The 14,259-nt window shown below is 39.1% G+C and overlaps 1 protein-coding gene across 1 annotated transcript; it reads left to right on the forward strand.

Moving 5' to 3' along the window:
• Positions 1–329: 329 nt before the first annotated feature.
• Positions 330–11,067, forward strand: LOC128194405 (uncharacterized). Its single transcript, XM_052869992.1, has 5 exons — positions 330–944; positions 1,046–1,670; positions 1,743–2,077; positions 5,725–5,849; positions 9,309–11,067. The coding sequence occupies exons 1-5, from the start codon at positions 330–332 to the stop codon at positions 11,065–11,067; spliced, it is 3,459 nt and encodes a 1,152-aa protein (XP_052725952.1).
• Positions 11,068–14,259: the final 3,192 nt, after the last annotated feature.

The following is a 14,259-nucleotide window of genomic DNA, read 5'->3' on the forward strand; positions in this document are numbered from 1 at the left end:
TGCAGCACCCTGCTGCCTCTGATGCGCTTCAGGCTTATGCTACGAACATCTACAACAACAGGCAGCCACAACAGCAAAATCATGACTAGTCCAACAATAGGTATAACCCAGGGTGGAGGAATCACCCAAATCTTAGATGGAACAATGCGCCACAGCATCAGCAATAGGCGCCACCTTTCCAGAATGCTGGAGCACCTAACAGATATGTGCCTCCACCTATGCAACAACACCAGAGGCAACAACAACAGCAACAGTAAGAGGCACCTGCCCAACCAGTTGCCCACCCTTCCACTTCGTCTAAACCTTCATTAGAAGAGTTAGTGAGACAGATGACTATGCAAAACCTGCAGTTTCAGAAAGATAACATGCAATTTCAGCAGGAGACTAGAGCTTTCATACAGAGTCTCACTAACCAGATGGGTCAGATGGCTCCTCAGATAAACCAGGCGCATTCTCAAAATTCTGATAAGTTACCATCCCAGCCTGTGCAGAATCCAAGGAATGTGAGTGCCATAACCCTCAGATCAGGGAAGCAGATTGTTGTGCTTTCAGAGCCCGCTTCTACATCTACACTCGTGCCTGCCACTTGTCCTAGAGAGGACGACCATGACGGTCCACGCAGGGCATTTGAGGTGGGTGGATCTTCTTCTCCAGCTGGTGGTTCTTCTTCAGGTGGATCTTCTCCCTTTTCCACCACCACTGCTACCGCACCTTCTCCATTGGTTGACCGACCTATCCCTCTTCTATTCCCTTCACGGGCACTTCCTAGCACAAAGATGGAAGAGGTGGATAGGGAAATTCTGGAGACCTTCAGGAAGGTAGAGGTGAACATACCTCTACTCGATGCCATCAAGCAGATACCGAAGTATGCCAAATTCTTGAAGGAGTTGTGCACACATAAGAGAAAGATGAAGGGAAATGAGAGGATTAGCATGGGAAGGAATGTATCTATGCTTATTGGTAAGTCGGTCCCGCACATTCCTGAAAAGTGCAAGGACCCAGGTATATTTTGCATTCCTTGTGTGATTGGAACAATAAATTTGAGAATGCCATGCTTGATTTGGGTGCTTCTGTTAATGTCATGCCTTTCTCTATATATGCATCTTTGTCTCTTGGTCCTTTGCAAACCACGGGTGTGGTCATTCAGTTGGCCAATAGGAGTGTTACCCACCCAACAAGTTTCATAGAGGATGTCTTGGTTAGTGTTGGTGAATTGATTTTTCCTGCTGACTTTTATGTTTTGGAAATGGAGGAGGGATTCTCTCATGGATCCGCTCCCATTATCTTAGGCAGGCCATTCTTGAAAACTGCCCGAACTAAGATTGATGTGTATGCTGGAACTTTGTCTATGGAATTTGCTGATATTGTTGTTCATTTTAATATCATTGATGCAATGAAATTTCCAGCTGAGGACCATTCTCTGTTTAGGATCGATGCATTGGATGACATTATTGATGAATTTGTTGTTGACGACTTTCATTTTGTGCATGAGAAGAAGCATTCTTTTCTATCTTCTTTGCATTCATGCATTGAATCTGGATTCGAATCAGGATTTGAGAATGATGTTGATAATGTTGTGGATTTTGATGAGGATTGTGATGTCCAGGATATTGATGTTATGCATGATATTGATGATGTTGTTGACATATATGTGATGGACATTGATTTGGGTTGTGATGAGATGAGTGTTTTGCCTTTACCTGAACACTCTTTAGATTCATAATGCATTAACCACGTTGCAGGAAGTACACTTGAATCTGACTTGCATGCACCCACTCTTGAGATGAAACAGCTCCCAGATAACCTCAAGTACGTGTACTTGGAGGATGATGAGAAGAAACCGGTGATCATTTCTACCTCCCTTGATTCTGTTCAAGAGGAGAAGTTGCTTGGTGTGCTTAAGAAGCACAACAAGGCCATTGGTTGGAGTTGGGCTGACATACCTGGTATTAGCCCATCCACATGCATGCATAGAATTCTTTTGGAAGATGGGGCAAAGCCAGTGAGACAGCCACAAAGAAGGCAAAACCCCGTGATCATGGACGTCATCAAGAAGGACGTGACCAAGCTTTTGCAAGTTGGGATCATCTACCCTATTTCAAACAGTTAGTGGGTGAGCCCCATCCATGTTGTGCCCAAGAAAACTGGCCTCACTATGGTGAAGAATGTGATGGAATCCTGCCTGATGTGTTTTATCAGTGTCCTTTTTTGTAGTTTTTACATTTTATTGTGCATGTATTTTAGCTTGTAAGGAGCATGGGTTACTATAAATACCCAGCTCCTCTCTTGTATTGGCACTTTTGAGAATAATGAGAATTGAGTTTTCTGAATCGGAAACTATTCTCTCTTGAAAGTCATAGGCTAGAGAGTCCAAAGACTCCCTCTAGCCACCTTCCAAGCACCTCTCTCGCTTTCATTTTCCATTCCACCGTGCTTCTCTCTCATCACACACCATCATCATTATTCCAATCTGCTTCAGCATAGTGGCTTCAACACCTCTTAGCCACGCGTCCCCCTTTCTCTAGCGCACACCATCTACCACCGTGCACGCATCAGCATTCCTTTCCTCCACCTCTTCATTCAGCCACGCATGACATCTTTCACGCTTCACTTTTATTCCTTTCCCGTAGAACTTCACCACATTTCTCTCGTTTTCCACTTCGAAGAAACATCATCAGCTAGGGTTTCTTCTTGAGTGGATCACCATCATAGATCCACGTCTCATCCTTCGTAAGTTTCATTTCTCTTCACGAATATACATCTCCTTCCATATCCGCGCCTCATCTTCACCGTTCCTTCGTTTTCCACCGATTAAAAACCTTGTTTCACCTTCAATCCAGACTTTCCACCGATTGTTTTCCCTTTTCTACCGTTGAATCCAATTCCCACTAAGCAAACTAGCTTTTCCACCGTTCAATCTTGAGTTTGAACCGATTAATCGGTTCATTTTGAGCTTTCCTCCTTTTCTAGGGTTTTCTTGAGTCTGTTCATAGTTTAGTAGTTTTCCTTCGAGTCAGCTCTCAATCTTGAGCTTCGTTAACATTCCGCTGCGTATTACTCGTCGAAGGAAGCCTCGAGGAGTCCGAATCGTGCTCGCACAGCTTCTATTGTCATCTCCTCGGGTGTTCGTCCATTAGTTGGTATCAGAGCTTAGGTTTCGTCTGTGCTTCACGCAGGTAAGTATCTCTGTTTCGATTCTTGTTTCAGTTTGATTCGCGTCTTTGTCTTTGTTCTAGTTTTGTGTTTTGATTCTGTCTTGATCTTGAGTTTGTTCTTGCATTCCGCTACTTGATTCATGTTCTGGTTTAACGCTGTGCGTTTAATTTCTTTCATTTTCGCGTTGTTAGTTAATTTCTTTACTGTCTTGTGTTTAAGTTTTGTTCGTGCATCTTCATTCAATGAAGTTTGTGTTCATGTGTTTAGGTTTCCAAATTCTGATAAGGTTGCTTGTTCTGTGTTTGAGTCTTTACCTTGAGTCAGTGTTTTTATCATTTTATTCGGTGAATCCAATTTGTTTGAGTCTTTTCATTTGAAATTCCAATTTTGTTTTGTCATAGTCATGTTAGTTGATTTTTCTTGTTCATAACTTCAAGTTGTACTTCTTATTTGAGTTGTGTTTGTGGTGATCTAATTGAATGTTCAATGTGCATACCGTATGAGCTATGACATTTAATACTGAGAGCTCGGATGCTTGAAATGAGCAGCAGATCTGATTTGAATTTTCTGTTGAGACCTTCTAGTTTTAATAAGCTGTTGAATCTGAACATTGAAGTTATTCTGCGCTTTTAAAATTGAGCTGGAATGCTGAGATGACTAGTAACAAAGTGCCAACCAGAAAAGCAGTGATATGCTCAGCATTAGCTTGGTTGTTAGTGTGAAAGTCACAGCAGAAATTACTTGCAAGCAGTAGGCCGAACTGCATATTTCATTGCTTGAGTCTTTTGCTTTGTTTTTGTTCATTTTAGTAGTAGATCATTGTTGGAATTTTGTATATTCAATCCTAGAGTCATTGACAACTATTTTTTTACACTTTCTAAACTGCAGAACTAAGTTGTTTCAATGCTTGTTAATCACTGTTTTGGTCCAAAACGAAATAAAGGCATGAGTTGAGTAAATCAGTTCAAAAGAGGCAAATTCTGAAAAGAAAAACAAGGAACTGAACATGTGAATTTGAGTAAAAGCCTATGAAATTGTTTAAACTGGCGTTGAATGATCAAAACAAGCATCATTAAACTTGTTCGAGTGGATTTCAGTGTGCAATTGTGTCCAGAATTGAAATTGCTAAAAAATAGCTATTGGACAAGTTCAATTTTGCATCTGAAACCTGTGTTCACCAACCAGTTATGCAATTCCTTGCTGCATTTTTTTTATTTGCTTTCTTAATCAATTCTAGATCCCTTGTTAGGTTCTGTTTGTGTGCTCACCTTATTCTTTGCTTTGTTTCTTGTTTGTCTTGATTGACTTTCCTGGTTTTCTTTCAATGCATGTGCATTCTATTTTGTTGTTCTTAATTTGAGCTTTGTTTGCTTTCATAATCTGATCTAGAGTTGATCTTGAGTCAGTTTCTCTACTGTGCTATCCTGTTCTGATTTCTGATTTTGACCTTAGCCTAGCCATTCTTGATTGAGAAGCTTTTACACTTTGGTTTCTGGAATTTGAAAGAAGGTTTGTGTGCTTGGTAGCATCTTAGGTGGTGGTGGTCTAACAGATTCTCCAGCCTTGAACTGCCAAGGGAGAATCTCCCTTCCAAACCTTCATTTGTGTGTGTAAAGTTTTTAAAGAGAAGCCTGAGTGTTGTGAGCTTTGTAAGGCTAACTTAGCCTAATTCCTTGTCACTTTGAAATAGAGAATTCATTGTTAATCTAACTGTTTGTGATTGTTCATTGTGCAGGGAAAAGGAGTTTGAATGATCAAACTAGAGCAATTGTGATTGTTTTCATTTTAATCTGCTCTTGCATTCATTTTATGTTATAAACTGCTTGCTAAAATCATTGAGGTATTATATGTCTGAATGTGATTACTGATTTCATGGTTTGCTTACAACTGTTGAAATCTGTTGAGTCCTGATCAGCACCATCACTCTTTCTTTATTGAGATCATTTTTCCAAATGCATATAGAAAATAGTTTCCTGGTATTAATCACATGCAGCTTTCAGTTTTTGTCAGATTGATTGATTGCATACCCTTGCATGCCACCTAGTTAGGATTTCATGGACAGATTTATGCATGAATTGATTTGCTTGGAGTAACTAGGCTTGTGCATTAACTTGTTTTAACTGCCAAAGCATCATTCCATTTTTTTAAGAAGTGACTAAAGCACTTAATTTCCAATTCTGACTTCCTGGTTGAATTAAGCACATCATTCTTTTTACCCATTGGATTTATCAGATTTTAAATTAGAATTGAATGGTTGTTTAAATCAGTTTAGTTCAGCTTTGAATTACACCCATTGCATCTGGTTAATGTCTATTCCTATTTGTATTTGTTGGATTTGGGTTTGATTTTGTATGCAGAAATGAACCAGTGCAGGGTGTCCAATAGAAGTTGAGATTAGTTTAGAATGAGTAGAAGTATAGCTTGAGCAACCAGTAGCAGCCATCTGAATTGAAGGGAGTTTCTTTTATCTCAAACTGCTTTTGATATCCTTAAATTGTTTTGTATGGCCTGCAATCGTTGGGATTAGAATTGTTTAATCTGCTGATTTAGTTGGAATTGTTTGTGCAGTATAAGTTGAGACCATTAATTGAGCAGCAGCAAAATCTTAGTGGAAAGCTTGGAAAGCTTGTGCAGCCAAGAGAAAAGGAAGTTATTACTACCCTATATCCTTTTTTGCAATCTGTTTTAACCAAGTGAATACTCATAGCAACTTTGTGATTTGGGATTGTAGGATTATACTGGTCAGGAGATTCAAAAGCATTGATTCCAAAAGTTGTCAAGAAGCAACAAAGTTGAGCAACAAAGCTGAATGAAGTGGACCAGGACCGTAGCAGTCTAGCATAGTTGTTTTCTTTTGTAATTGTTTTCTTCAATTTGTTTGTAATGGGCTTGTGTTAGCCTACTGTTAGCTTTAGCTTGTTTTGTAAAAAGGCCTTTTATAAAGTCCAAGTGCTTTGGAAGAGTCCTTGGTGCTCTTTCAAACTCTTGGCAACTTTACTTGCTTTAATTTTAGCATAGCTAGACAGGTCAGTGTGTCTTGATTAGCCAAAGCTATGAGTAGACTTTAATATTGATTTGCTTTATGTTTCACGTTTAGGGGTGATTTAGGCTAAAAGGGATTAAACTCTAAGCCTTATCACATTAGAGTCCGAGAGTCTAGTTTTTTTAATTGTGCTTAATTGTTTGTGATTGTTTGAGTTGTGTTCTTTGATTTTAAAGGTGATTTTTGTTTAAAGGGTAACTAGTAGTAACCTAAGACATTTCTGGCAAGGTAAGACTTGGTACTTAAGCAGTCTTCATGACTCACCTCTCTTACCTGGGACTTGTCTAAGTGTGAATCTTGTATACCTTTCACACAAAGAAAACTTTTAAAAACAAAGATGTCTTGTTATAGTTCATATAGGTCTTCTAGGTTAGATAATGTTGATGACATGTTTAAACAAGCTAGGAATCTTCCATTCTTTGGTAAAGACATAGGTGCATTAACATACCTAACTTGGGAAAAAGAAATTGATAAAATAAATCCTTGGTTTTATGGAGAGAGTGAATATTATGTCCTTAGCATATATCTCTCTAAGTTAGAAGAGCATGCAAGTGAGTGGTGGGATGAAAGACAATATCATGTTAGGAAAGGTAGAAAGTCCTCCATACGTGATTGGCATGATTTAAAAGCTTGCATGAGAAGAAAGTTTGTGCCTTCAAGCATTAAAAGAAACCTAGAACTAATTAGGGATTGCATTGATGATGGAAAATTATTTCTTGAGAGTTTAAATGATCATGGGTTTCTTTGTAGAGAATTAGAATTTGGGGCAAGACTTAAAGAGATCAAGGATAAGAAAAGAGAAAGAGAGATTGAGAGAAAAGAAGAGGAAGAAAGGAAAGAAGAAGAGAAGAGAGAGAGAGAAGAAAACGAGAAAAGAGAAGAGAGAAAAAGAGAGGAATTAAGAAGAGAAGAAGAGAAAAGAAAAGAAGAAGAAAGAAAAAAAAAGAGAGAAAAGAAGAAAAGAGAGAAAGGCAAGAATATGGAACCTAAAAGGGAAGGTTTCCAAATCGTTACTTTTTTTCCAATCATGATTTATTCTTCAAATATGGACTTCTTTTTCTAACCAATTGTCATTATATATTTTATGAAAACATTCTCAAAATATGACAATTCAAATCTTGAGTTATTGTAATCTTTAAGAAAACAATTAACTCAAGACAAAAGTGAATTTGGACTTCTAGAATTTCCAAATGTGATAAAAAAAAATATTAGAAGTCCTTATTTCCTTGTTTTTATAGAAAAATTCTTTCCTGGATTGATATTAATTGAAAATATATTTGATGTTTATTGCAGATATGTGTTTGATCCAGGAGGAAGAAAAATTGGATATAAAAGAATAAGGCCACTCTAAGATGGCCATGATCCCAAAGATTGTGTAGAGCTTCTTCATAAGGCGATTGTCAGATTTGAGGACAAATCTTTTTTTAAGAGGGAGGGTATGATGGAATCTTGCTTGATGTGTTTTATCAGTGTCCTTTTTTTGTAGTTTTTACATTTTATTATGCATGTATTTTAGCTTGTACGGAGCATGGGTTACTATAAATACCCAGCTCCTCTCTTGTATTGGCACTTTTGAGAATAATGAGAATTGAGTTTTCTGAATCGGAAACTATTCTCTCTTGAAAGTCATAGGCTAGAGAGTCCAAAGACTCCCTCTAGCCACCTTCCAAGCACCTCTCTCGCTTTCATTTTCCATTCCACCGTGCTTCTCTCTCATCACACACCATCACCATTATTCCAATCTGCTTCAGCATAGTGGCTTCAACACCTCTTAGCCACGCGTCCCCCTTTCTCTGGCGCACATCATCTACCACCGTGCACGCATCAGCATTCCTTTCCTCCACCTCTTCATTCAGCCACGCGTGACATCTTTCACGCTTCACTTTTATTCCTCTCCCGTAGAACTTCACCACATTTCTCTCGTTTTCCACTTCGAAGAAACATCATCAGCTAGGGTTTCTTCTTGAGTGCATCACCATCACAGATCCACGTCTCATCCTTCGTAAGTTTCATTTCTCTTCACGAATATACATCTCCTTCCATATCCGCGCCTCATCTTCACCGTTCCTTCGTTTTCCACCGATTAAAAACCTTGTTTCACCTTCGATCCAGACTTTCCACCGATTTTTTTCCCTTTTCTACCGTTTAATCCACTTCCCACTAAGCAAACTAGCTTTTCCACCGTTCAATCTTGAGTTTGAACCGATTAATCGGTTCATTTTGAGCTTTCCCCCTTTTCTAGGGTTTTCTTGAGTCTGTTCATAGTTTAGTAGTTTTCCTTCGAGTCATCTCTCAATCTTGAGCTTCTTTATCATTCCGCTACGTATTACTCGTCGGAGGAAGCCTCGAGGAGTCCGAATCGTGCTAGCACAGCTTCTATCGTCATCTCCTCGGGTGTTTGTCCATTAGAATGAGAGGGATGAGCTTATCCCAACTATAGTGCAGAACAGCTGGAGAGTCTGCATTGACTATAGGAGGCTCAACCAAGCAACCAGGAAAGATCATTTTCCCCTCCCATTCATTGATCAGATGCTAGAGCGCCTGGCAGGTAAATCTCATTATTGTTTTCTTGATGGTTTTTCTGGCTATTTTCAAATCAATATTGCTCCTAAGGACCAAGAGAAAACCACGTTCACCTGCCCCTTTGGCACTTTTGCCTATAAGAGGATGCCATTTGGCCTGTGCAATGCCCCTGGTACCTTCCAACGGTGCATGCTTAGATTTTTAGCGATTTTCTGGAAAGTTGCATAGAGGTGTTCATGGATGATTTTACTGTATATGGATCCTCATTTGATACATGTTTAGACTGTTTGGAAAAGGTTTTGAAAAGATGTATTGATACTAACCTTGTTCTTAATTTTGATAAATGTCATTTCATGGTTGAAAAAGGTTTAGTGTTAGGGCATATCATTTATAGGAAGGGAATAGAGGTAGATCCTGCAAAAATATCTATGATTTCGCAATTGCCTTACCCCTCTTGCGTGCGAGAGGTTCGATCTTTTCTTGGGCATGCAGGTTTCTATAGGCGCTTCATCAAGGATTTCAGCAAGAAAGCGCTTCCCTTGTCCAAACTGTTGTAGAAAGACATTGAGTTTGATTTTGATGACAGATGCAAACAAGCTTTTGACAGCCTGACGGAAGCTTTGACCACCACTCCGATCATCCAGGCACCAGATTGGACAACCCCTTTTGAGCTTATGTGGGATGCATCCAATTATGCATTGGGGGTTGTCTTGACACAAAAGATTGATAAGTGGCCTCGAGTGATCTACTACGCTTCCAGGACTTTGGATGTTGCCCAAGCAAACTACACTACCATTGAGAAAGAGCTCTTAGCCATTATGTTCGCTCTTGATAAATTTAGATCTTATTTGCTTGGTTCTCCTGTCACTGTTTTCACTGACCATGCAGCTCTAAAGTTTCTATTGAAGAAGGCTGAGTCGAAGCCTAGATTGATTAGGTGGATGCTTCTACTCCAAGAGTTTGAACTACAAATCCAAGACAGGAGTGGAGCACAGAATCTGGTTGCTGACCACCTCAACAAGATTGAGAGAGTTGAGGATGAAGCCAATGTTTTGCCTATCCAGGATAACTTTCTTGATGAAAGCTTATGGATGGTTTCACTTTCCTACCCTACCCCTTGGTTTGAAAATATTGTTAATTATTTGGTTGCTTATGTTTTTCCTCCCTTAGCATCGCGTGCTCAAATTGCTAAAATTAAGAGCGATGCTAAGTATTACATATGGGATGACCCATATCTGTGGAAGTTGTGTAGTGATCAGGTTACAAGAAGATGCATTTTGGACCATGAGATTGATTCGGTCCTACAGTTTTGTCACGCTTCCTCACCTGGTGATCATTTGGGAATTCAAAGAACGGCTCGCAGGGTGTTAGATTGTGGTTTCTATTGGCCCTCCATCTTTAAGGATGCTGAGAGGATTTGCAGCACCTGCGAGCCATGTCAGAGAGCAGGAGGATCATTTTCATGGAAACAACAGATGCCTCAACAACCCATGTTGTTCTGTGAGGTGTTTGATGTCTGGGGTATAGATTTCATGGGTCCTTTTCCTGTTTCTTTTGGTTTCTCTTATATTCTCCTTGTTGTGGATTATGTTTCAAAATGGGTGGAAGCTAGAGCCACCAGGACTAATGATGCTTGGGTTATTGTAGTTTTTGTTAAATCTCACCTCTTTTGCAGGTTTGGAGTGCCTAGAGCAATTGTTGGTGATCAGGGAACCCATTTTTGCAACAGATCCATGCAAGCTTTGCTCAAGAAATATGGGGTGACGCACAGAGTTTCTACACCTTACCACCCCCAAACAAATGGGCAGGCTGAGATCTCCAACAGGGAGATTAAGAGGATTTTGGAGAAGATTGTCCAGCCCAACAGGAAAGATTGGAGTAATAGGTTGGACGATGCTCTTTGGGCCCACAGGACTTCCTACAAAGCACCCATTGGGATGTCTCCCTATCGAGTTGTCTTTGGAAAGGCATGTCATTTACTAGTTGAGATTGAGCATCGGGCATATTGGGCTGTGAAGACTTGCAACTTCTCCAATGACCAAGCTGGAGAGGAAAGGAAGTTGCAACTGAATGAATTCGATGAGATCCGATTGGAGGCCTATGAGAACTCAAAGTTCTACAAGGAAAGGACCAAGAGGTTCCATGATAGTTCCATTGTTAGAAAGGACTTCGAGGTTGGCCAACAGGTTTTGTTGTATAACTCTAGACTCGGCCTCATGGGTGGTAAGTTGAGATCAAAGTGGACTGGACCTTTTGTTGTGACTAATGTTTATCCTTATGATGCAGTAGAGATCCAAGGTCCATCTGCAACTAAAAGCTTCAAGGTGAACGGGCATAGAGTGTAGCCTTTCCTCAGCAATCCTTCTTTGTTGGATGCAGTGGTGGAGGAGACGTCTTTGGTCCACCCCACCTACCCTCCCATCTGACTCAGGGAGTTTCTTTTCTCCTTCCCTCCTCACTTTTATTGCACTTTGTTGATATCTGATGACTGTTCTGATTGTTTGATCTGCTGATTGTGACACACTGAGGACATTGTGTAGTTTAAGTGTGGTCTATTAGGGGAGGATTTTCTTTGTTTAGGTCTTGTTTTCTAGGTAGTTTTTGTTGTGTCTTGTGTACAATTTTACTTGTTTCTCTTGCTTTCTGGACTTTGTTTAGGTTGTAGATTTGTCTTTTACTTCATTGATACTCTGATTGTTTGGAAACCCTTGTTTTTCTCTGCTTGGAAGATGATTATGATGTTTGAGAATGAATTAATTGTGACAGAAGTACCTGTGTGAGATTTGAGCCAATTTATGTCTTTCTTGTGTGTGATATGTCTCTTGATTGCTTGCACATATGCCTTGGCTTGAATCTTCTTGATAATTCTTTGTTGATATGCATGTTTGGAAGTGATAAAGGCAGTTATGTTCTTGAGCCTCTCTAGCCAAATAAGCCTACCTTGTTCTAAATCTTTTGATAACCACTTTTGAGCCTATACTTTCCCCATTTCTTTGTTTTGAAGCTCATACACTAGCCCTAAGTAAAAAAAAAAAAAACCATGATTACCTTAACCTTAGGGAGTTTTGGAGCTTTGGAAGTGTTTTGGGAACAAGTGTGGTCTCCTTGGGGATTATTATGAATTGGCTAGTTGATTCCTCTTCTTGTTTTGTTTTTGTAAATATGTTGTGTATCTTGTCTCTTACAAGTTGTGTGCCAAAGAGAGAAAAGAAAAGAGACAGGATGAAAAAATATAGAGAAAAATGAGAAAAAAAAGTATAGAGAAAAATGAGAAAAAAATAAAAAAAAATAATTTTTTTTGTGAATAATGGAGTCAAGAAGAGGATTGAATTAGAGGTTTTGGGTGTGGTTTGACTGTGTTTACACTTGTTCCCCATTGCTCCTCTAGTTCTTTTGGTTTGTAGCTTCTCATCCATATTTATCTTCCTTTATCCTTGGCCCCATTACATCCATAAAAGACCTTTTGATTTGAACATGCATATATTTTTGAGTGTTGACATTAGAGGTTTGCCAAGTCTGTTGTTGTTTGCTTTCTTGAGTGCATTGAGTTGACACTATTTACCCTAGACACTTGAGAAAAACACTAATAGTGCATTTGTGAGGTTCTGTTGCTTTTGATTCACCTCTTGAGCTGATTAATCATATGAGTATCTGCTTCTCTTTGATTTTGTGTTGAATACTGTCTACTTCCTTTCTTGGTCCAGATTCCATGAGAACTGTGTAATTCTGTTTCTGTCCTTGTTAGTCTTTGTTTTCTGTGTGTTGAGTTGTGTCACTTCCCTGATGTTCTTTGAACTATTCCGTGATTCGCGTGTTGATTTTGCCCAGGAGTGCAAAAGACTAAGTGTGGTCTATTTTGATGAGTCAATATTTTCTTGACTTCACCTAGTTTATTGTGCTAGAATTAATCAGGAAATTATGCTTAAATGTCCGGTATTTTTCCGTTTTTGCTAATTGAGCCTAATTTGACCAGAAATTCTTATTTTAATTAATTTGAATTATCTGAGTTAATTATTTTCATCCTTGATTGCAGGAAAAAATTTTGAGATACATTTTGAGACATCAGGAAGAATGCAAATCAATTCAAGACTCTCCACACAGACAATTTAGAGTTAATTAAATTGTAATTCAGTAGTTTAGAATTTTTTCTTTTAGGGATTTGTTTTCTTGTGTATGCAGGAAGCAATCCGAACTAGGAGTAAGAAAACTGCAGAACCTCTTCTTGAAGGTTTGGACGAGAGTAGACGAAGGAGAAGAATCCGTACATATAGAGAACTCTTTCCTTCTCCGGAAACTCTGTTACAACCATCACCACAAAGTTCTGACCATAGCATTGAGGAGATGGAGAATAATAATAACAGACGAACTCTTGCTGATTATACTAATGTAGCTGGACCTCAGCATTTCAACAGCATAGCAAGACCAAGAGTCAATGCGGCTAATATGGAGGTGAAACCAGCACTAATCCAATTGGTTAAGAGTAACCAGTTTAATGGGTTGTCTCACGAAAGTCCATATGAGCACCTCACTACGTTTAACGAGATTTGCAACACAGTAAAGATAAATGGGGTGCCGGACGAAGCAATCAAACTTAGCCTGTTTCCATTCTCACTAGGAGGCAACGCTAAGATTTGGTTGAACTCTTTTCCAGAAGGAAGCTTTACAGAGTGGGAAGCGGTGGTAACAAAGTTCCTAAACAAATACTTTCCACAATCAAAGTTAAATAAAGGAAAGCAAGAGATTTCATCTTTCAGGCAAGGTATGGAGGAATCACTAGGTCATGCATGGGACATATATAAAAGCTTACTGAGAAAAACTCCCACACACGGTTTTGACGAAGTGGAAGTAGTCTTGGCCTTCATTACAGGTCTTGGTTCCCAAACCAAGATGATGCTTGACGCCACAGCTGGAGGAAATATCAAATGGAAAACTCCAGAGGAAGCTACAGAAATAATTGAAAACATGGCTACTAGTGATAATGAGTTGAACAATGAAAGAGGAGCTCCTATTCAACAAAAAGAAGTTCTACAACTGTAATCCCATGACGCCTTGCTAGCACAAAATAAAATACTAACTCAACAATTGGAGACTCTTACAAAAACACTTGCACAATGATGGACAAATTTGTAAGCACCAAAATATGATGTCACAAACTTGTTTCACAATCGGCAAGTATGACCGAATCGTTCAAGTAATAAACTTGGTAAGACCAAGTATCGTTCTTCCCAAAGGACTCACAGCCTAGTTTAGTTATGTGATTTGTTGATTAGCTAAGACTTACAAACGAAATATTTAGATTTTAATATGCAAGACGAAAAATAAACATGTATGCATGAATTGATCAATGGCAAAGACAAAAGATAAACACTTTCAATGGATTATATGAATGAATATTTTGTTGGGGGTCAATTTCATCTCATCCACTCTCATACATTTTAGGAATTCAACATTCAAATCATCATTGTTAATGCCACTCTCTAAAGTACCATTCTAGATGGCTTCTCCCTAATCAAATAGTTCATACAATTCCTAGCATT

The sequence above is a fragment of the Vigna angularis genome, chromosome 10 (genome assembly GCF_016808095.1).
Source record: "Vigna angularis cultivar LongXiaoDou No.4 chromosome 10, ASM1680809v1, whole genome shotgun sequence".
Taxonomy (NCBI): domain Eukaryota; kingdom Viridiplantae; phylum Streptophyta; class Magnoliopsida; order Fabales; family Fabaceae; genus Vigna; species Vigna angularis.